General features: G+C 39.4%; 1 protein-coding gene across 4 annotated transcripts in view; it reads left to right on the top strand.

The window, feature by feature from the left end:
- The window catches only part of LOC106080759 (B-box type zinc finger protein ncl-1), a 37,295-nt gene extending 12,494 nt beyond the window's left edge, over positions 1–24,801 (top strand). For 3 of the 4 annotated variants that reach the window (XM_013242286.2, XM_059366416.1, XM_059366417.1), the window contains 8 exons: positions 6,745–8,434; positions 8,520–8,724; positions 14,080–14,538; positions 14,612–15,920; positions 19,144–19,714; positions 19,788–19,951; positions 20,032–20,264; positions 21,898–24,801. In XM_013242286.2, the coding sequence (XP_013097740.2) occupies positions 7,950–8,434; positions 8,520–8,724; positions 14,080–14,538; positions 14,612–15,920; positions 19,144–19,714; positions 19,788–19,951; positions 20,032–20,264; positions 21,898–22,002 (3,531 nt within the window). In that variant the 5' untranslated portion in view covers positions 6,745–7,949 and the 3' untranslated portion in view covers positions 22,003–24,801. The remainder of the gene's footprint in view (positions 1–6,744; positions 8,435–8,519; positions 8,725–14,079; positions 14,539–14,611; positions 15,921–19,143; positions 19,715–19,787; positions 19,952–20,031; positions 20,265–21,897) is intronic. The other variant, XM_059366418.1, reaches the window with a different exon arrangement.
- The last annotated feature ends 471 nt before the right edge of the window (positions 24,802–25,272 follow it).

Consider the following 25,272-nt stretch of genomic DNA (forward strand, 5'->3'; position numbering starts at 1 on the left):
ATAGGTTGACAACGTGCTTGGGTTAAGTAATGATAGAACTGTGCTCACAGAACATCTACGGATAAAAATTACGAAAGTTACACCCCAGGAAACAAACATATCAAAAAAAAAAAAAGAAAAAAACAATAATTGCAATCGGAAGCAACGGGTCGGAATGGAAATAAGTCCATCCAGTCCAGAGCGATCTAGGTTTGTGTCGTGTGGGTCTGGCTGGTGAACAATGAGACTGAAGATTTGATGGTAGATATCTTCACACCTCTTGCAGTGAAATAAGCGGCAAGTTTGTTGAGCGGCAAGGACGTTTAACCTATCGCAGATGTCAACAATGGGTGGGGGCCTAATGCCATACTGGTACAATTGTCCACATATGATACGATCTCTATGCCATCTAGAGGGGGTGATATAGAGAATTGGTAGAGTTAAAGAGGAACTCCCTGTTTCACTCTAGGGTGCTTCGACTTCTTCCTCAATTCCTCAAATCACTGGCGAATACACAGATGGTTCGTGACCCAGCGTTTCAGGCTTGGCTAAAGGGACGTTTTGGGGATGTCCTCAAATAGTGTGACGTGGCTGACCGGTTCTATATTCAGTGCACGAAGATAAGTATCAGTGTAGAGATTCCGTCGGGACCCAACGCCTTGGATGTCTGGGCGCCACGGATAACATTCGTAACTTTGTTCACGGTAAAATGTGATGGCTGTTCTTCGGCTCATGTACGACGAATGCTCAATAAATTGACGGTTGAACCAACCTGGCGCATCTCTTCGGGTCAATCACAGTTACATCGTCTAAAGTGGCTGAGGTTCTGTCATCCCTTCTTCCGGGGTTCGACAGTAGACAATAGCTTGCCTATACCGTTACCTAAGTTACATTGCTCCAAGTGTTCCAGTCACATATTCCGCTTATGTTCGTAGACTATCCAGTTTTTTGCAGTTTTAGCTCGATGATTTGGAATTTGAATTGATGGCTTCGAACGTTTGACGACGGCAATGGCTTGCGCTCTTCGTCCTTGTGTCCACGATTGAATTCCGGCCGGGTTCTGCCGATTTTTTATTTTCAAGTTTTTGTGTCTGTCACGGCCAAGATCATTTATTTTATATTTTTTAGGTGTGGATGCCATCGTAGCGCAGATGTTAGCATAGCCGTCTGTGACGTTGAACGCCTGGGTTCGAATCCTGGCGAGACCATCAGAAAAAAAAATTCAGTGGTGGTTTTCCCCTCCTAATGCTGGCATTATATGTGGGGTACTATGCCTTGTAAAACTTCTCTCCAAAGAGGTGTGGCACTGCGGCACGCCATTCGGACTCGGCTATTAAAAGGAAGCCCCTATCATTGAGCTTAAACTTGAATCGGACTGCACTCATTGATATGTGAGAAGTTTGTCCTTTCCATTTGCAGGTGTGGAGGCTTCATGGTAGGTCGAACTAATATCGAATATACAGAGAGAAGGTGTTTATGAACTAAGTGCGACACTAACCTTGACACCTTTCCCTAATGCTGGCATTATATGTGGGGTACTATGCCTTGTAAAGGGTGATTTTTTTGAGGTTAGGATTTTCATGCATTAGTATTTGACAGATCACGTGGGATTTCAGACATGGTGTCAAAGAGAAAGATGCTCAGTATGCTTTGACATTTCATCATGAATAGACTTACTAACGAGCAACGCTTGCAAATCATTGAATTTTATTACCAAAATCAGTGTTCGGTTCGAAATGTGTTCAAATTTTGACAAATTTTGTTCAGCGATGAGGCTCATTTCTGGTTGAATGGCTACGTAAATAAGCAAAATTGCCGCATTTGGAGTGAAGAGCAACCAGAAGCCGTTCAAGAACTGCCCATGCATCCCGAAAAATGCACTGTTTGGTGTGGTTTGTACGCTGGTGGAATCATTGGACCGTATTTTTTCAAAGATGCTGTTGGACGCAACGTTACGGTGAATGAACACATTTCGAACCGAACACTGATTTTGGTAATAAAATTCAATGATTTGCAAGCGTTGCTCGTTAGTAAGTCTATTCATGATGAAATGTCAAAGCATACTGAGCATCTTTCTCTTTGACACCATGTCTGAAATCCCACGTGATCTGTCAAATACTAATGCATGAAAATCCTAACCTCAAAAAAATCACCCTTTAAAACTTCTCTCCAAAGAGGTGTCGCACTGCGGCACGCCATTCGGACTCGGCTATTAAAAGGAAGCCCCTTATCATTGAGCTTAAACTTGAATCGGACTGCACTCATTGATATGTGAGAAGTTTGCCCAGCCCTTTCCATTTGCAGGTGTGGAGGCTTCATGGTAGGTCGTACTAATATCGAATATACAGGGAAAATGTGTTTATGATCTAAGTGCGACACTAACCTTGACACCTTTCCCACTAGCTGTTTTTTTCGACCGCATGTGTTTTCCGTTGCAGTGATGGGTTTGTTTTCCACACGACTACAAATGTCTCCATGGTATAACCATGTTATTTGTGCATCTTTTGGAAGTTGTATTCGAAAAAGACATAAAGGGTATTTTTGCTTGTTGTTTGTACTGTTCGCTTTTTTTAGATTAGTTCATTTCCTTTTTTATATTTTGTTGCAAACAGAGTATAAATATCTTTTGTTTTCTAGGAATTTTGACTTTCAATTTTGTACTGAGAACGCATGCTAAAATACAAGAATAAAATAATTCGTTTGTATAAACTGATAAGCTATAGCGTAAACGATTAGAACATGACACAATAACGAATATGTTTTTTATACTTACTCCAAGACTTTGGAGGGCTAACCGTCCCAAGTACTGTTTTAAAGTTCATTTGGGCCATCCTGACCTATAGAGGCCATGACATGCTTTTAAGAGATCAAGAGTCTAACTCTACCCAAATCAAATGGAATATAAGGCAAAGTTAGAAGGACACCCCTATCTATAATTTAATCCCATTCTGCTTGTCAAAGATAGGAAGAAACGATAAGATATAAAAGTGTAGTACGTTCATATAAGTATGTGCGGCAATCAAGAGTGGCAGCTCGGCGAACTAGAAAACAGTTCACACTACTGTCACTGTAACTTTCCCAAGTACAGTTTTAAAGCTGGTTTTCATTGCTGTCACGAGAAGCTTAACTGCGAGCTAACGGTCCGGATATTAGAATGCTCCATATGGAGTAGCTGCTATGGCTGTCGCGGACAATCAGCGGTATCGAGCGGAGATTATCACCGGTCGGTACCGGCTCTTGCACAAATGCTGAGTGCTTGTGATGCTCAAAATGACAAGGCGAGTTATTGACGTCTTTAAATAACCAATGGCCACCCTTTCCCCGCGGCGATCGGTTCTTTGGACCGGAACGAGCTTAATCACCTACTGGAGTTTGAAAATGTGGCTACAACAACAACAACTCATCATCGCTAAACTTTTATATAGAAAGACTTCTAAGTAAAATACTTTCAAAATTTCATATGTGAAGACTTGATATAGGGTGACCCATGAAAAGTTGACCTTTTTGAACCCTAGGATGGGGTATACCAATATCGGCATTCCGTTTGTAACACATTGAAATATTGGTCTAAGACCACCGTCCGTCCGAGACTCGGTCTATCTGTGGAAAGAGTAAAGCAAGGCGCTTAATATTTTGCATAAATACTTCCTGCTAGTGTAGGTCGTTTGGGATTGCAAATAGCCCTATCTTTCAATGTTTTGATATAGCTATATTTTCCAGCTTATACAGAGCGTAGTTATTCCCCGTTTTGGCCGAAACTGAAAAACTATGAAGTTTTCTATGGCATTCAGCAGATGTGCCAAGTATTATCCGAATCGATCCAAAACTCATATAGCTCCCATATAAACCATCTAACCATTATACTTCTTGAGCCTCTCGCATTTTTAACCGATTTAGTTGAAATTTTACACAATGACTTCTCCTGCTCCTATGACTTCCAACATACATTGTAAATATAGCTTAAATCGGTCTAAAGCCTAATATAGCTCCCATATAAACGTATCTCCCGGTTGCACTTTTTAGCCGCATTATGTACCACAAAATCGCCTTTATAAAACCCTTACCCCTATATTAATATTTACTATCTAAAATGACAAAAATCGAAGGCAGCTATCCCCAAGAGGCGAAAAAGGGTCAGTTATGTTTAAAAAGGGTCAGTTATGTTCAAAAAGGGTCAGTTATGTTCAAAAAGTGTCAGTTCAGTCAAAACTACATCTTCTAAGGCGTTGGGCCCCGACGGAATCTCTACATTGATGTTGAAGAATCTGTATTTACCTGGAGTTGAGTACCTTACCACTGTCCTCAACCTGTCATAGAACACTCTTATAGTTCCCGATGTCTGGAAAATGGGCAGAGTGATCCCGCTACTGAAGCCTGGAAAAGACCCGAGTTTGGGGGAGTCGTACAGACCGATCTCCCTTCTCCCACCAGTGGCAAAGACGCTTGAGGCATTACTCCTCCCAAGCCTCGTAGGAGAATTTCCATTCGCCCAGCATCAACATGGATTTCGGAGACTGCACAGCACAACGACAGCTTTGCATGCCATCACCACACAAATTTACCGCGGCTTCAATCAGCCCAGGCCATGTGATAGGACGGTCCTCGTGGCACTGGACCTATCGAAGGCATTCGACACGGTCAGCCATGCCAAATTATTTGAGGACATCGCCAACACGTCCCTCCAGCCAGGCCTGAAACGATGGGTCGCAAATTATCCGTGTGGTCGCCAGTCATTTGTGGAATTTAGGGATAAGAAGTCGAAACACCGTAGAGTGAAACAGGGAGTTCCCCAAGGTGGAGTGATATCTCCGGCCCTGTTTAACCTCTACCTATCCTCCATTCCACCCCCTCCAGACGGCATAGAGATCTATCATATGCGGACGATTGTACAATCATGGCATCAGGCCTATCTGCGATAGGTTGAACGTCTACCTCAACGAGCTTGCCTCATATTTCTCTGCAAGAAATCTGAAGATATCCGCCACCAAATCTTCAGCCACATTGTTCAAATACGCGTGAGGTGAATACTGAGCTGACTGTGATGGTCGATGTAGAAATGATTCCGACCATCAAGTGTCCCAAAATACTTGGCGTCACATTTGACAGCTCTTACACATTCTCCTCACATGCGACAGCAATCTGCGATAAAGTCAAAAGTAGAAACAAGGTCCTCAAGTCACTTGGTGGCAGCACTTGGGGTGCAGACAAAGAAACCTTGTTGACCATGTACAAATGTCTCGTCAACTTTGTGACCCGCAGTGGAATAATATTCAGATCTGTCAGAATGCCGCCCTCCGAACTGCGACGGGCTGTCTCCTCAGTTCTCATGTGGACCACCTCCATCAGGAGACAAAGATCCTACCAGTGCGACGACATAACTACATGCTGTCCAAGCAATACCTTTTGGGCTGTTACCGCAGAAACCATCCACATCATCAGATTATGATGGATAGATATCCACCTCCCAGAAGCCTTAAGGTAGATCTACACGATCTAGAGCGTGAGATTCAGCGCTACAAGAGAGAACCTCTAGATCAAGCGGCATATCAAGCGGGTCTAAACAACATTCATGCAGACACGGTAGCAGATGCGGTAATTGGCTACCGGGTGAATGTAGTACTTGGAGAACGACCGCCACCCATTGCACCCGAAGAAATCGACCACCCCCGGCAAACCAGAGTGGTTCTGGCTCCATTACGTTCCGGCAGATTCAGCCGCCTCAATTCCCACAGAGCAAGTATTGGTGCCGACGTGCAAGATGTATGTCCCGATTGTAACCAGGGACCGCACGATACACGTCACCTGTTTAACTGCCCGGCCAGACCCACTCGACTCAGACCCAGATCCCTTTGGGGTCTTGACACTCAACAGAATCAAGCAGAAGAAAGATAGAACACAATAAACTGCTACAACAACAACAACAAAACTACATATATTGGGTTGCCCAAAAAGTAATTGCGTATTTTTCATATAGTCGGCGTTGACAAATTTTTTCACAGCTTGTGACTCTGTAATGGCATTCTTTCTTCTGTTAGTTATCAGCTGTTACTTTTAGCTTGCTTTAGAAAAAAAAGTGTAAAAAAAGTATATTTGATTAAAGTTTATTCTAAGTTTTATTAAAAATGCATTTACTTTCTTTTTAAAAATCCGCAATTACTTTTTGGGCAACCCAATATATTCTTGGTCGTCCTTAAATTCTAAGACTATCTAGCCACGTTCGTCTGTCTGTGGTATTCACGCTACAATCCTTAAAAATGAAGATATCGTGCTTAAACTTTGCCCAACTTCAACATACAAAATCATGACCTAAGCAGACAAATTCAAAGCAATTTATATACGGCAAACCCTTCACATATCACTGAGCGCTGTCCGATTCAAGTTTAAGCTCAATGATAAGGGGCCTCCTCTTTTACGCCGAGTCCGAACGTTGTAGCGCATAGCGACACCACTTGGGTAGAGAAGTTTTAACATGGCAGGATACCTCAAAAATGTAGCCGGCATTAGTAAGGAGATAACCACCGCTGAAAATTTTGTTCATGTTCACGCTGTGGCCTCCCTATAAGACTTGGGAGGGTTTATTTTGTAATTTTGCCTTTGATAGTTTGCATAATACAGTAATGTTTTCAACAAATCTGGAAGTATAGTGAAAAAAAATGTAAAAAAGTCTTAACATACACAACCATCATGAAAATATTTCATTTAAATATTTCACACCATCTTATGTTAACCAATATAATCGTTGCCAATTGATCTCTTATCTTTTAGGCTCTGAACAAGCAGCAGGAATACAAAGGATATACGGTTTTGAACACTATTGCAGCGGAGATCAATCAATCAACCAAGAGCGGGAAATATTTTCTTTCTATCCTGAAAACAAGTTGGACTATAAAGCGGACAAGAGGTAGCGTTTTGTGAACATTGTAATTCGTTACATTTTTTTGCTATTCGTCGTCATAACCGCCTCAGTGTGCAACACCCTGATATAACAACAATAACAACAACAACAACAACATAACCGCCAGTCATCGTCGAACGTTTGTGAGTTGGCCAAGTCTGCGAATTACCTAGGCCTTTTGTGGTGGGATCAAAGGCAAATTGTTTTTGCAAGCGAAGACGTAGTAGCATCGTTATAACATCATATTTGCAATACAACAATAACTACAACTATTTAAAATAAACATATATATGTACACACTTCACTTCAAACTTAGAGAGTAATTTAAAGAAAAAACAAAAAAAAAAACAAAAATATTGCAAATAGTAACAATTTTACTACAAAAACACAACATATTTCAAATATTTCGTGATTCTTTCAAACAACCAAACAAAAATACAAAGGAAAAAACAAATAGAAAAAACTCAATTCTAAAACACCATTTAAAAAAAGAAAAACTAAAATTGCAGCAAATAGTAATAATAATGATAATAGAGAACCAAACCCATTAAATGATATTAATCAACAATATTTAAAAACAATCAAACCACAATATTTAATGAATATTTATCAATGAAGCTTTTTACACAATATTTGCTCTAACGAATAAAGAAAAACTAACTAAAGAAGTAAGCATAATAACGAAACTCAATTGAAACGCGTAAAAATCACCAACTATAGAATCAATCAATAGCGTAAAACAGACATACAAAAACAACCCCAGTGGCTTTTGGCGAAAAAATAACCCTGCTTCTTGAAAATACATCAGAGATTTTGAAATCGCACCACCCTGCTTAATTGGTATTTTTGAAGAGCTTGTGTACTTTTTGGTGAACTTGTAGCAACCACAACAAAACAACCAATCAAAAATTCTCCAAGGCTTTAGCACATACGTATATCAGATCAAAAAGAAAGACAAACTCGCAGAGTAAATAAAGGCTATAGAAGGGGCTCAGACCTCTCAGTTGCAAGCGTTTAATCTCCAACTTCAAATTCAAAAAGTTACACTGCGTCACGCGTCATAGAGGCTTTATATATGGCAACCTTAGAGGATTTTGCACCACATATCTTAAATAGCACCACCGTGACCTCAAACACCTCGTCTGCGACCACAAACATTGCCACTACCGCCGACTCAAGTAGCTGCTCCTTTTCCACCGTCTTGGACTCGTCATCGATCACGGCTGTTGCCAAAGCATTGGAAGCTTCTAGTTTTATAGCGACCCCATCTAGCGCTTCCACTGTGGATTCAATAGTTGACAAGTTGGTCAACTCGTTGGACTTGAACGACACCTTAATAGCGAACGGCGGTTGTAATCCCATAGCAAAGGATATAAAAAGCATTTCTTCTCGTTCTTCGTCGGTTGCCGGCAGCTTGACCCTAGGTGGGCTGGGCGGTGGCAACATGTTTAGTGAAGTGTTTGAAAGCAATGTGGGCTCTGAGCTTGAGTCTGGTTCCTTGGAAGACACGTCGGGTTCGTTGTGTGAAGGCGATGTTGATAAGAATTGCAAGATTTGCAGGTATGTCTGCTCAAAGAAACTTGTGTTTTTTTTCGCTTTTAAGTTATACTATGGACATTTTTGTAATACCCAAATATATTTGCAGTTCGCGCCTGCAGTCGCCTCGTGTTCTATCATGCCTTCATGTCTTTTGTGAGTCATGCCTCTGTAAGTTACTTAACGAAGATTCCTCGGGAGGCAGTCTTTCTTCCTCATCGTCCACTTCTTCGGTGGGTGGGGAATTGATTCCCGTTTCCAATTCTTGCGGAAAATCGCAGATCAAGTGTCCAGTATGCAAGCAAATCACTTCGGTAAGTAAATATTATATATATTTACTATTTATGTATGTATGCATGTAGTAGATGGACTGAAAATACTCGATAAAAATTTGGTCTCAAATATATGAAATTTTTAATTCAAAGTATTGCGTATATTTACATTTGGACAAGTAGTTATAACAACATATTCTTTCGATATAAAAGTTACTATAGAGATAATAATAGTATAACAATATAATATGAAAAAAATCCAATGATAGAATGAATTATTATGGTAGAATCGGAGTATTATTCAAGGCGTATATATTTATATATTGGGTTGCTCAAAAAGTAATTGCGGATTTTTCATATAGTCGGCGTTGACAAATTTTTTCACAGCTTGTGACTCTGTAATTGCATTCTTTCTTCTGTCAGTTATCAGCTGTTACTTTTAGCTTGCTTTAGAAAAAAAGTGTAAAAAAAGTATATTTGATTAAAGTTCATTCTAAGTTTTATTAAAAATGCATTTACTTTCTTTTAAAAAATCCGCAATTACTTTTTGGGCAACCCAATATAATTTAATAAGCCTTGATAATATAAATTAAGCCCTGGTTATGCTCTCGTAAACATACCGTAAATGTAGGAAAACGTGTCCGCTGCTTTGTTTTGCTTTACAAAAATGCATCAAAACGATTATCGAACGTCTGTCGACCGTAAACGGAAAGTAGAATTCAGTAGATACAAAATTTTACGTTCCGTTTTCGTGTCAGGTGATAAAAGCCATCAATACAACTTCCAACAGATGCACAAAATCATGTGTGGTACGGAAGAAAGTGTAATTTACCACAGCCAGAATGTCTGCCATTACACAAAAATAAATGCATTGGAAAAGGTACAGCTAATAAGCAGGGTTGTCAAGCTTGGTTAATGTGGTAGTTGTATCATAGATGCGTTTTCGCAATTAAATACGATTTAAATACAGCATACCAACGCACGGCCCTTTAAGCCATCACACCTAATATGGTTGAAAAGTCTTTTAACCAAAGACGAAACGCGTCCCATAGTGGTTGGTGTGTGTTTCTACCTTTGGCTTTCCTTTTCCATTTGCGTGTTCGATCATTCAGCTCGTCTCGAAAGAGAAACAAACAAAAAAAATGATAAAAAGTTTGAATTTCTGTGGCATTTGACAATTTATTGTTAATAATAAAGGTTGAATGGGTAGTCCACCATTAAAAGGTGGCCAGTCTGACCTGTTGTGAAAAGTAAATGTTATGAAAAAAAGTGAGACATATGTGATATTAAGAAATTACAACAAAGTAGGGGTAAGCGCCAATACGGCGCTGTCGTATCCGCTTATCCATGTTATCACCATGTCGTGAATCTGAGGTCTATTCAGGAATTCCACGGCCTTGAGGGCCGCCATATACACATACTGATTTCGACCCAGCACGCGGTGATTATAAGTACCACATCAGTTGAATCGTCATTACGAGAAGCTCAGCTGAGAGCTACCGGACGAGTCCACAGCTGCAATTGCAGTCGCGGAAAAAAAATTATTTTGTTTGGAATGTCAAATGCTACGTTTTGTAATGAGCGTAATTGCCTCGTTAAATTTACGATACATTTGTTCTACATTTATACTACACTAGCTGACCCGGACCCGCTCCGCTGCGCCTTCTTTTACTTTATATGGAACAAAAGTTTCCTTGGAATATTTATTTTCGACAATTAAAGATCTTTTAGTGAAATACCATGCTAACTTGACTAACAGTTTAACAATATAAGAACTTTTTTCTGAATCCCACATGATCTTTATTGGTCTACGAATTTAAGTTTGGATGTAAGGTGTACTCCATTCTTAAAATACTTCATTTCAGCCCGACATTCTCATGAAGTCTGATTTAGTGGTGTTTTCAGGGGAGAGGTGGTCCCCCAGATACTTGGCCCTGAAAAAATATCAGCATCGTGCTCTTCTCTCAAATACCATTTATTTAAACCCCATATTGGCATTGGCTTAAAAGGAGTTTGCAGGATGAGGCGTCCCCCAAACACATGGCCCCAAAATAAGTTATCAAATTCGTTTTCTAATCTCAAATACCTTTCATTTGAGCCACATGGTCGAAATTTTTTTTCCTTTGGGGGTGTTTTGGGAAAGGGGTGATGTCCTAAATACATGGTCCTACATTTGGATATCAAATTCGTATTCGAATCCCAAATACCTTTATTTGAGCCCCATATTGGGATAGTCATTAAAAAATTGCTGTTTGTGGGATATTTTGGGAAAGGGGTAGACCCCCAGAAAATGGGTATCAATTCTTGCTCTACCCCCCAATTCCTTTCATTTAAGCTCCACATTGACATGGTCGCTAATATGCCCGATTTAGGGGTGTTTTGGGGTGGTTCCGCAAACACTAAGCCTGGGAAATATATCAGTAACGGGCTCTATTCTATTCATTTAAACTCCTTATTGCAAAAGTCAGCAAATATGTCCGGTTTGGGGTATTGGCCCTAAAAACTATGAATATTTAGTTCCACTCTCTTTAAGACCCAAATTGTCTTGGTGAGCAAATATGTCCTATTTTGGGGTTGTTATGGTGGTGGGACGTCCGCTAGACAGTTAGCCACCAATGTTGATATGAGATACGTGGTCTACTCCCACATACCTTTAATTTGAGCCCTATACTTCCATAGTCGGCAAACATGACCGGCTTGTGGGGTGTTTTGTGGGATGGGCGGCCACTCAGTGAGTTGGACTTGAAAATATATATCGGATTCGTGTTCCACTTTAAAAGCCCTCTTATTTGAAACTCATATTGCAATAGTCAGAAAATATATACTATTTGGGTGGTGTTTTGGGAAAGGGGTGGCCCCTAGAAACGTGGTCCCACATTTGGATATCAGATTCGTATTCTACTAGCAAAAATCTTTCATTTGAGTCTCATATTGCCATGATCGGTAAATATATCCGATTTAGGGGTGTTTTGGGGCTTCGGGCCCTAGCACTTGCCCCTTGGATATCAGTTGGATATCAGATACATTTTCTTATCCTAAAAACCTCTCATTTGAGTCCCATGTTGTCGTGATTGTTCTAAATATATGTTTGGTAGGTTTTAGGGTGGGGCAGCATACCTAGGTACCCCATCCGAAATTTGGATACCAAATTTTTATTCTTAGGGTACTATATGAGTGCACCCATCTCCGAGATCTGGCGTTTCTGAAAACTAGGGTAAGGAACACACAAACATACAAACAAACAAACAAGCAAACAAACAAACAAACAAATTGAGTTTTATATATAAGATTTATGAGAGCATAACAAGACCTTTACATAGAATTTTAATTTTCGAAATTTCGCGGTGTGCCTAGGACTTGCATATACTCTGAAAGCGTGGTAGGAGGCAAATGTGGTATTTATTCCCAAGCCCAGCAAGGCAATTTATGCGACACAAAAACCTGCAGACCTATAAGCCTTACGTCCTTTCTACTCAAAACCACGATAGAGAGCGGGACAGCCAAAGTAGGACACAATGATAAAGAGTAAGACATCCAGCGGAACTACTCAAATACAAAAAGCATGCCTATGTCAAGGGAAGGTCGGTGGAGACTGCTCAGCGTAAAATGTCCGAGGTTATGTATAAAATAGCAGAATTCTTTGATGCTAATACGTAGACATTGGTTGTTGTTGTTGTTGTTGTTGTTGTTGTTGTTGTTGTTGTTGTTGTTGTTGTTGTTGTTGTTGTTGTTGTAGAAGTGTTATACACCGAGGCGGCAGCCCTTGCCGATGAATAACTTCATCGGGTCAATCCGGTACGTACAACCGGCTGCCATGGGATTGCGTAGACATTGGCGGTATGTATTAACATCGAGGGGGTTTTAAAAATGTGCGGACCGACACTTTGATCCAATCCTTAGACCAGTACAGGATGGGCCGGGTTTTTGGAGACTGGATAAACGCTATGCTTAGAAATAGGTTGGTAACTTGTGGATCTCTTGACATCAATATAAGGGAAAAAAATGGCACAGGGCGCACCACAGGGGACTTTTATCGTCACTCCTATGGTGACCACCATAAATAACCTATTACGGATGCTGACTGAGTAGGGATTTGGATCCGTCTGCTACGCGGACGATGTTATAACGATAATTGTTTTCTGAAAATTTAAATTTTTGTTGTTATTGTAGCAGTTTATTGTGTTCTATCTTTCGTCTGCTTGATGATGAGTGTTAAGACCCAGGAAGTCTGCAACTAAGATAGGGGTGCGTCCACAGGGATCTGGGTCTGAGTCGAGTGGGTCTGGCTAGGCAGTTAAGTAGGTGACGTGTATCGTGCGGTCCCTGGTTACAATCGGGGCATACATCTTGCACGTCGGCACCAATCCTTGCTCTGTAGGAGTTGAGGCGGCGGCATCTGCCGGAATGTAATTGAGCCAGGTGCAAAGGGAGGCCGTCGTTCTCCAAGGACTACATTCACCCGGTAGCCAGTTACCGCATCTGCTACCGTGTCTGCATGAATGTTTTCTAGACCTGCTTGATCTAGAGGTTCTCTCTTGTAGCGCTGAAGCTCACAGATCATGTAGATCTACCTTAAGGCTTCTGGGCGGTGGATATCTATCCACAAGATGATGATTTGGATGTTCTCTGCGATAACGAATTGAAATTCTCCTACGAGGCTTGGGAGGAGTAATGCCTCAAGCGTCTTTGCCACTGGTGAGAGAAGGGAGATTGGTCTGTACGACTCCACCAAACTCGGGTCCTTTCTAGGCTTCAGTAGCGGGATAACTCTGCCCATTTTCCAGACATCGGGAACTATAAGAGTGTTCAAAGACAGGTTGAGGACAGGAGTAAATGCAAATGCAAATCGGCTCGGGGACCACGAATACGGCCAATGGCTCTCCTCCTTGCCCTGTAACTTTCGGAATGCACAATAAATTGACGGTTGAACAACCTCACGCATCTCTTCGGATCAGTCACGGGTTTTTCACCAAAAGTGACTGAGGTCCTGTCATCCCGTCTACCGGGGTTCGAGAGTGGCTTAACAGTAGACCACAGCTTGCCTACACCGGTGCCTAAGTTACTTTGTTCCAAGTGTTCCAGGAGATCAGAGGATGCAATGGAAATGTCTGGCGAGCTGCTGCACCTCCTCGTAATCCTAGTGGGGTGCATCCTCATTCACCGTGCAAAGCGTGGAGCTTTCATTCAGCTCCGCCAGAGCTATGCCACTCTGGTCGTTACCCAGAGGAGAATGCCATGAAGTGTGATGCGCATGAAAAGTGGAACATCAAATTCTTCTTTTATGAAACATTTAATAACTTATTATCAATTTAGTTGTGCGTACGATAATTATCTATGATTTTTCGCTCGTATCTATGATTTTTTTCTAAATATACTTTGGTTTTTTTTTCTTTTTAGGTTGGTCCTAAAGGTGTGAAATCTTTGACATGCGATTACATTTTAACCAACATTTTGGATTTGGCCACCATTGAATCGGAGCAATTGCATTGTACCTCTTGCAAGAGCAAGGAGAATGCAATTTCCCGTTGCAATGATTGTGCCAATTTCTTGTGCAGTGGCTGCGATAATGCCCACAAGTATATGCGATGCTTTGAGAATCACGAAGTCGTCAAGTTGGAAGATTTGCAAAAAACTTCGGATGGCGATAAGCCATTGATTATCCATAAGCCATTGTATTGCAATGTGCACACATCAGAGAATCTCAAGTATTATTGTTTTAATTGCCAAATACCGGTGTGTAATGACTGTTTGATAGCTGATCACAAGGGTAGTGAACATCACTATGATATCATAGCGTTGGCCGAGAAATCCGTGCGAGGTGACGTTGAGAATCTTATGAAGGAGGCCAAATCGAAGGTATGTATTTTTTCATTTACCCAAAATATTTGTTGTATGAACAAAAAAAAAAAACATGGTTGTTCTTGCGCAGGTGCAATATTGCGACGAAGCAGACGCAAATTTATCTAGCGCTCTTACCGAGTTACAAACTCAACATGATTCAGCACGCGATCTCATCCAAGAGACCTTTGAAAACTACAAGAAGGTTATAGAAAAGTGTCGCGATCAAGCCTTGGTGGAACTAAAGAAACTGCATTCTGAAAGAGTTTTGAAAATTATGGATTTAATGCAAAATATTCAGAACACCATGTGTAAAATCGATAACACATGCAAATTTACCAATCGCGTATTGGAGCAGGCAAACGCAGCTGAATTTCTATCAATGAAGAAGTTGATTGCATCTCAATTTATTAACATGATTAATACAACACCGAAATGTGATATTAACTATTCGCTAACGTTTGATACGAAGCCGGATAAGTTTGAACAATTGGCCCAGGATACTTTTGGAAAGTTCCGCACAGAATCTACTCCGCCATCGCCAAAAGAAAGTACCCCACCACCAACTTTGCCTGGAATGCCTCCGAATATGATTAACGGCCGCGTCGGCGGTTCATGCAGTGGCGGAAGCGGTGGTGCAATGAATTGTTCCAATAGCTCTCAGAGTCAGATGGCCAGCTCAGTAACGGCCAGCAGCCCAATTTCTTTGCCAACTTCCATGCAAAGTTCCTTTGATGGTGACATCTATGCTTTGGGCAATGGTTTCATGATGTCTAACGTACTTACCCCAGATTCTCCTCCGCAAGGTCAATCTGTATTACCACCACATCACCATCAATTGCAACATCAGAACAGCACTTCTTCCCACCACAGCAGTGTTAGTGGCTTTAATGGCATTGGTTCCATCGCATCCGGCAATGGCAACAACTTAAATAACAACATGAATAATACATCACCTGCATTCAATGGATCTCTTGGTAACACACCACTCGGTTCGGGCCCAAATGGCTCACTAATGGGTAACAACGGCCTTAACGGTCTCAACAACTCTGGACCCCCGGCGGGCATGAATGCCTTGAATAATCCTCTTAATAACAGTCTTACTGCTGCTCTGAACGGTCCTTTGGGCGGAAATGCCGGCGTTGCTGCTGTACCACCACCAGGTGGCTTTAATAGCATTCTCGAATACAATTTATCTCGTCTTGCCAGTCTTACTGAAAACACACCAGACACCCTTAATGACCCTCTAGTAGGCTCGCCCAGTGGACCCACCAATCAATCAGTTGTTCCAGCTGCTAATGCACAAAATCAGCCAATCACTCTGGCCGACATTTTGTCCGGTGATCAAAGAGCTTTCAACAATTTACAAGCTCTTGCTAAATTGGGGCTAAACAATAATGGTGAGTATATGTCAACCCTATTGCTGCTAGCACTCCTCCGACAAATATAATATTTTTAAAACACTTGAAACAAAATTCAATTTTCTGCCATCCTATAATCAAGCTTTAAAATTTCCCACATTTTTTGTTCGACTACATATAATTGATTATATAAATCTGAAACTTCCACGTAATTCGTATGAGGGACAACATACACTCGTTAGTGTTTGTCAAAAAACACCTTAAATTTTTCTATTCCGTTCAAAAATGTGTTTATCGGAATCTGTTTTTTTTTTTTTTTTTTTTTTTGTATGACAATTGGTTAAGCGTAAGCGTAAGTGTAAGCGATCCTCGTAAAGCTCCATACGTGAGCATGCTCGCTCCAGTCCATAGGACCGATCACCGCGGGAATCATATGGCCATTGGCTATTTAAAGGTGTCAATAACTTGCCTTGTCATTCGAGTATCCTAGATACTCAGTAATTAAGCAAGAGCCGTTGCCGAATGGCCTCTCACTGAGACTCTTCACTTGATGTCTCCGATTGTCCGCGACTGTTATTGCAGCTACTCCATGTACGAAGCATTTCACTATCCGCAACCTATGGACGCTTGCGGTAGCTCTCAGCAGAGTTTCTCGTGATGACGATGAACACCACACAAATCTGAGCTCAGATTTCCAACGCGTGTTGTGCTCATAGTTCTTCAACGACGTACTTTTGTTATGTAGGTTAGGTTAGAGTGGCAGTTTATTTTCTAAACAGACCCAGGCAATTTTAGTCTATTGTGGAGGCCACCGTGGAGGCACCATAGCGCAGAGGTTAGCATGTCCGCCTGTGACGCTGAGCGCCTGGGTTCAAAACCTGGCTAGATCTTCAGCAAAAATTTTCAGCGGTGGTTTTCCCCTCTTAATGCTGGCAACATTTGTGAGGTACTATGCCATGTAAAACTTCTCTCCAAAGAGGCGTTCGGACACGGCTATAAAAAGGAGACCCCTTATCATTGAGCTTAAACTTGAATCGGACTGCATTCATTGATATGTGAGAATTTTGCCCCTGTTCCTTAGTGGAATGTTTATGGCCAAAATTTGCATAAACCCATCTTGGATCTTGATTCTTGAGCCACTAGAGGGCGTAATTCTCATCCGATTGAGCTTACATTTTGCATGAGGTGTTTAGTTATGATTTTCAACAGCTGTGTTAAGTGTGGTTCAAATCGGTCCATAACCTGATATAGTTGTCATATAAACCGATCTGGGTCTTGACTTCTTCAGCCTCTATAGGGCGCAATTCTAATCCGATTTGGCTGAAATTTTGCATGAGGTGTTTTGTTATGACTTCCAATAACTTTGCTAAGTACGGTCCAAATCGGTCCATAACCTGATATATAGCCTGATACAGCTCCCATATAAAACGATCTCCCTATTTTACTTTTTGAGCCCCTTAAGGGCGCAATATTTATTGGAATTATCTGAAATTTTACACAACGACTTCTAAGGGTCCGACTTATGGTCCGAATCGGACGATAACTTGATATTATAGCAATTATTTCTTTTTATCATATGTTTGCCTAAAGAGAGATACCGGGAAAAGAACTCGACAAATGCGACCCATGGTGGAGGGTATATAAGTATCGACACGGCCGAACTTAGCAACATTTTACTTGTTTAATTGATTTTCTTGTGAGTCGTGAGCATTTCGTGAGTAGTGGGTGTCATGTGATTCGTGAGTGTCACGGGAGTTGTGAGTCGTGAGCAAAATTATAATCGCTCACGTTAACGCACGAAGAATTTTAATTCAATCACGGATTTGGATCTCGCCCACGAATCACGTGATTCACGCGTGACATGAAAACTAACGACTCACACCGTTAGTTTCGACGCGGCCGAACTTAATAACCTTTAACTTGTTTTAAACTTAAGTCGTCGTGATTTTCTTGTGAGTCGTGAGCGTCTCGTGTGTAGTGGGTGTCATGTGATTCGTGAAAGTCGAGGGAGTTATGAGTGTCTCGTGAGTCGTGAATAGTGTCGTGAGCAAAATTATAATCACTCACCTTAACGCACGAAGAATTTTAATTCAATCACGGTCACGCATGATCACGTGGTTGAATTTGGATCTCGCTCACGTATCACGCGATTCACGCGTGACATGACAACTCACGATTCACACCGCGCAATGTTGGTGTTCATTGCTGTCACGAGAAGCCCCACAGGTTGCGGGGATAGTGGAATGCTCCATACGGAGTAGCTGCAACGGCAGTCGCGGACAATCAGCGATATCAACCGGAGAGTCTCAATGAGAGGCCGGCCAGCACCGGCTCTTGCACAAATACTGAGTGCCTATGATGCTCGATATGACAAGGCGGGTTATTGGCGCCTTTAAATAACCAATGGCCACCCTGCTCCCGCGTCGATCGGTCATTTGGACCGGAACGAACTTGCTCACCTACAGGAGCTTGATGAGAATCGCCACCTCCACATGAAAATGTGGTTACAACAGCAACAACATCATGGCGATGGTATTGCATAGTGACTCAATGGCCTTCTCCATGAGATCTCGCTAACAGTTACGTTAACGCGCAAATAATCGAACGAATCCGCACTTCACACATTTTTGGAAAAAAAATGTACATTACTGATTCAAATTAAACGATGCGATAAACTCATTTTAGAACTTTTTAGAATTGTTTTCATTTTTTTTTGTTGCTTACTATCATCATCTTTTTTTTTAATTAATAATTTGAAGACTACAGTGTTTATATTTATTTGTCTATTTTTTTGTTTTTAATCAATAATTTCTTTTCTTTTTATTTTCCGTTTTATGCTCCCCCCTTTTTTTTGTTAATCAACACCTCTGATCCAACACAATCCAACAACTACAACCATAACCCTACCTCGCAATTCTTGCTGGCATATAAAAATAAATAATAAACAAAAAACATTCTGCTGCATTGTTGTTGCTCCACAATGTGTGGCGGATGCGCACGTTATTGTTAAAAAAAAAACAAATGATAATAAAAAAATAATAACGGAAAATTGCCAATGGTGTTTGACAAAATGACAATGATAAACTTTTGCATTGTTGTGTTGTAATCTTGTAATCGTATGAATACAACGCATACACATACAAATGTTAATTGTTTGTCAATGTGTTGTTATTGCTGATGGCACGTGCTCGCCTCTAATCGATAATTGTTATGTTATACAAAAAAAATTTATATATTGTTGTTGTTGGCATATTACAAGTAGATTTTCACACAGACATTACAAGCAATCAGCTATTAACGAATGGACCCTCACCAACTGGATTTGATTGTTTATTACCAGATTACTGCCTATCCACAGCACCATCACCAAGCTTGCCAAATTTGCCACCATTGTGCCCTGGTGGTGGGGCAGGTGGTTCGGTTGATGATATGAGCATAGCTAGTTTCCATGCCCCGCAACAAGCGCAACCAACTACGACGAGCATTATTACGGGCCGAAATAAGGCAACACCAATGCAAATTCGTTGCAAGTTTGGTTCTTTAGGTACATCGAAGGGCCAGTTCAATTCTCCGCATGGCTTTTGCTTGGGCGTCGATGAGGAAATCATTGTGGCCGATACGAACAATCATCGCATTGAAATTTTTGACAAGTCGGGTAATTTGAAATTTTACTTCGGAGTACCTGGTAAGGAAGAAGGTCAATTGTGGTATCCGCGCAAAGTTGCTGTTATGCACACAAACGGCAAATTTGTTGTCTGTGATCGTGGCAACGAACGTTCACGCATGCAGATCTTCTCAAAAAGTGGCCATTTTATGCGCAAAATTGCCATACGGTGAGTTTTCTTTTACCTTACCTTGTAATTGAAGATTCAAGGAAGCCAACAATTTTCTTGATTTCGTTCGCAGATACATTGATATTGTTGCTGGTCTGGCAGTTACATCGAAAGGACATATCGTTGCCGTTGACAGTGTTTCCCCTACTGTGTTTGTTATATCGGAAGATGGTGAATTGGTGCGTTGGTTCGATTGCAGCGATTACATGCGCGAACCATCCGACATTGCCATTAGAGGCAAGTATTTTCATCCAAAAAAAAAATATACCTATTACAAAAACTTATTTTTGTTTTAATAAACAAATTTTATTTTTTAGACAACGACTTTTACGTTTGTGACTTTAAGGGTCACTGCGTTGCCGTCTTTCACGAGGATGGCACATTCCAATATCGTATAGGCAATGAGAAGGTTACATGCTTCCCCAATGGAATCGATATATCAAATGCTGGAGATATATTAATCGGAGATTCCCATGGTAATCGCTTCCATGTTGCTTGCTATTCGCGTGATGGTGTTCTTCAATCGGAGTTTGAATGTCCACATGTCAAGGTAAGTTAATGTGATGATGTTAACACCTCAAGCATATTTACATGATTTTGTATCTAAAAAACGGGTTATCAATTGTATTGATTGTCTTTTATGAGAATGTTTCGAACATCGTGCATCCAAGGCCCTAAGAATCGCAAAAACCTCAACCTGAGAGACAATGCATCCGCTCAAAAGTCTATGTGACTCCCTTATACCTAGGAATTCTACAAAATCCCCTGCGCCCATCCAGCTTGGACAAATGTGTGTAATCAAAGAGACCCAAGAAAGCCGGGACGCCCCCTGTCGAAAGCCTCCTCTCAGGGAAAACAACCTCCAGGTTGCCATCGAATAAAGATCCCACCGGCACATAATTCATCGCGTCGCCAATGCTGGATAGTCGTCAAACGCTACCGGCATTCCGCAGAACAAACAAATGCTCGAAATCCGAAGAGCGCCATGAGGGAGTCAGGGTCCCTCAGTCTGGAGTAGTCCTCAACGCCGCGCACTCCACCTACAAAGGCAAAGGTCTCAAGGCAAAGGTCTCAAATCAAGTTCCACATTCAGTGCCATTCTTGGAGCACTCCTCGCCTCCGATATTAGCATCGCCGCGAAACCTTGTACCTTCTCCATCATACCACAAAGACATACTTCTCAGGACTCGCTGTCACACCAGAAACCTATTTGTTTATCAATGGTCTTTCGACAGGGAGTGGGTGAAGATAGTTATCTATTCGAATGTCGTCATCATGACGGGTGGTCGATTCCTTGTTTCTATTAGGAACGTCGTTCACGGGGCTTTGAGGAAGCGGACTGGATATGCGACAAACAAAGGGCTAGGTATAAACCCCAGAAAGTGTGAACTGGTACTTATCGATGTCACCGAGGAAGTTAGATCAAGTTTGGATGATGGAATGCTTTCTTGTCTTGTGTTGCTGTATACGGTACTAGGTGGAGAAAGCTGACATTATCTGGTCTCTCCGGAACTCGATTGTGATTCTTGTCCAAAGTCCTAGCTGCAGAAGTGAAGTCGGCGTTAAATAGCTACCGGGTGAATGTAGTCTTTGAAGAACGACCGCCTCCCATTGCACCTGAAGAAATTAACCTCCCCCGGCAAACCAGAGTAGTTCTGGCTGGCAGAGTAGTTTTCTATCGCATCCAACAATTTCGGTGGAGGCCACCGTGGCGCAGAGGTTAGCATCTCCGCCTATGACGCTGGGCGCTTGGGTTCGAATCCTGGCGAGACCATCAGAAAAAATTTTCAGCGGTGGTTTTCCCCTCCCAATGCTGGCAACATTTGTACTATGCCATGTAAAACTTCTCTCCAAAGAGGTGTCGCACTGCGGCACGCCGTTCGGACTCGGCTATATAAAGGAGGCCCCTTATCATTGAACTTAAAACTTAAATCGGACTGCACTCATTGATATGTGTGAAGTTTGACCCTGTTCCTAGGTGGAATGTTCTTGGGCAAAATTTGCATTTACATCCAAAGATTTCGATAAAGGTTTATAATGTTGCCCGACATTGCCTGGGCCGAACTTTAGGTCTACGAGTCTATACTTACTCATTAATTTCTTTGGTTATGTTGTTTGGCTGAAATTTCCGCCGTGTATTTATCTTCGCTGCTAATCCATTTTGTGTTATAATTTCAAAATAGGTATCCCGTTGCTGTGGTCTTAAAATAACATCGGAGGGTTATGTTGTGACATTGGCCAAGAATAACCATCATGTTTTAGTGCTCAATACACTATATGTTCAGTGATTGCAAAAAAAGAAATCTCTCAATGCGAGACTTGATTTATTACCGTATGGAAAAACTACAACAGTTAGCAAATCTCACCAAACACACCAACAACAACAACAAACGCAATCGCATCTTCAACAACAGCAGCAGCAGCAGCACCAACACCATCATCATCAATCGTTGCGTGCTACAGTTTTTCCAGCAATGAATGGCAGTCATTGTGCAAACACTCCAATAACGGTAGCTGCTACAGCTGCAGCCAATTCAATCGGAGCAACATCAGGCACAGCCGCAGTAGTAACACCAACAGCATCATCATCAGCAACAGCAGCAGCAGCAAGTACATCTGTAAACTTCAATTTGCCTTTGATTAGCAAGCATCAGCTTTATAAAACTAATACTGAAAATAGTGATAATGGTGAACAAACAAAATTACAACTTATAGATTATGATGAAATTTAAGGCAATAATATTTTTGTATTATTTTCTTTGAAAAAACAGAAAAAGCAAAAAAAAAAAAAAACATATTTTTAACATGATGATGATAACAACGCCTCCAAAGATACGACGAAATTTTGAATTTACGCCGCCAAAAGCCAAAAAGAAAAAAAAACGTAAAAACAAAACAATTTATTTTTTTTACACCTCTTCTTACTACATACTACTACTTTATTATAAATTATTATATTCTACATCGTTTTACACTTTACAATTTTTAATGTAGTTAAACAATTACAAAAAAAGAAGGCCGTTTTTATATACAAAACAAATATTTTTAGCTTTTATGAAGAGATTTTTTTTTATAATTTAATTTGTTTCTTTCCTTCTGTGTATATTACTTAAAAAAAAACAAACAAACAAAACAAAAAAGATTTTACAGTAGAATTTAAAGTTGCATATTTCCATATACGCCAAAAAAATTTATGATATTTTTCTTGTATACGGAAAGGTTGCCCTTTTAGATTCGACGATATTAATTATGAGATGGAACGGAACACACACAGACACATACACATATACATAATTGCCACAAGACATCTGAAAGAAAGAAAGAAAAAAAAACACATGTTCTTTTCGAAACAAATCTCAAGCCCTTACAAATACAATTATAATATTTTGATCTCTTTCTATTCAATTTTTTTTATTTAATATCCAAACATCATTATTTTATTTCATAGAACAATTTGAAATTTTGAGAAAAATTAAATACTTTTTTTTTTCTTTTTTAAATTTGCCTTTGTAAAGAACGAAAACTTAAAACAAAATATTAAATATTTTTTATTTTTTCAAAAACGCTGCAATGGTTTACAATAAACTGAACACAATTCTTGCAAAAGAATAATAGCAAACAAGAATCAACTTAATAAATATTGTTATTTAATTTTTTTACATTTTTTTTTGTTACGTTTTCCTTTTTTATGATAATTTAAAATCAAAAGAAAAATGTATTTACTTTGATGAAAACTATTTACATACATACATACCGCTGTTTTCATGAAGAAATGTATGTTAATTTTTATTTTAGCCAACACATTATATTCCTTTTTTTTAATTAATTAATACATACTTATAAAATAATAATTTCCCCACGTTATTTTTTAAATAAGGCTGGTTTTCCAAGACATTATTTTTATTTACTCACTCACTTGTGTGTTATCTATATACATATAATATATATACATATATTTTATTTTTAATTAAAAATAAAAAAAAACATTGTTAACTTTTTAAATTATTAATTAACTACACATCTACAAACTATTTACATAAAAAAAAACAAACAAAAAACGAAGAAAAAAAAAAAACAAAAATATTTAAACATGTTTTAATAATGTTAAATATTTTAACACAACAAAACAACAACAAATTTTAAACGTGAAACAAAGAAAACCCTTATAATTTATAATACAATACCATATATATATATATACATAAAATGTTTAATTTTATTTTAACTTACGTGTTTCAAATATTTTCTTGTCATTTTGTATTTTTTTTTTTAATTTTTTATATTTATTTAATTTTTGTTTCAACCAAGAAAAAATATACATATAGATATACATATATGATTTTCAAATGTATTTATAAAATTTCCTTTTTTCGTTTTGTAAACATTATAATACATTTTTTTTGTTCTACTAATGCTAATAAATTAAAACGAACGAAAACAAAGAAAATTGAACTAGCTTAAAGAAACAAAACAAAACAAAAAAAAAAAAACATATTTTGTGCGCGAGGCTGTAGTTTTTAATTGATGAAAAGCAAAAGAAGAGAAAAAGGAATAAGAAAAACAAAAACAAAACACAAAATAAAAATCAATACCAATCATACCTTTTTACTACTATATAAGCATTAACAACGATTACAAGAATTACCCAAAAGCAATCCTTTTTAAGAAAAATACATACAAACATGGCATACATATATAATTTTAAGTAGTACCAAATGTAGCGTTTCTCTTCGAAATTTTAAACAACACATACACACACACAGAAACATCAGACTTATAAAATTTTGAAACCGTCGCGTCGTCATTATTTTCGTATAGACTAAGATTAGTTTGCTTTTGTGTTGTTATAACCTATAGTTTTTATTTATTATAAAATACTTTTTATTATGTCATATGTAATTTTGTCTTTAACAAAAGAGCAAAGTGGTTAGTTAGTCTCTCTCTCTTTCTCATCAAAAAAAAAAGGCAAATTTTCATGTACATTTGTAATGTTTGGCTGTTCAAAGATGTAGTGTTTTTTTATTATTATTATAATTATCTTTATTTTTAAACTTAGTCATGAATTTTTTAGGGATTTTTATTTTAATTTTGATGGGATGAAAAAGAGGTTGGCACTTCTCCTCTCTTCTGTGTTTTAGAAATTTTAGTTGTCAATTACATCTCCCCACACACACACCTCAACAATGTTTTGTCTCGAAATTTCTGTGCAACAAATGGGTCGATTATGGACGAAAATCACACCGCAGTTGTGTTGTCATATGGCTAGCATGGTATGGCAATTTTTCGCAATCAAATGCTATAAGAATATACTTTGAAACGGAAAGCCGCCAAACAAATCAACTCAAAATGAGTATATAATAATAAAATTTTGTTAATTAAATCATTGTGATCTGAAGGCAAAGTTCTTTCTAGGATGAACACTTGCAGTAATAATCTGGGACATAAGGCTTTAAGCACCAACATTGATAAACAAAACCAAAAATTTTTATATTGGTTTGTTATTACTTATTTCATTTCATTTTAATTTTTTTATTTAAATATTATTTAAATTTATTTTA

The sequence above is a fragment of the Stomoxys calcitrans genome, chromosome 4 (genome assembly GCF_963082655.1).
Source record: "Stomoxys calcitrans chromosome 4, idStoCalc2.1, whole genome shotgun sequence".
Classification (NCBI taxonomy): domain Eukaryota; kingdom Metazoa; phylum Arthropoda; class Insecta; order Diptera; family Muscidae; genus Stomoxys; species Stomoxys calcitrans.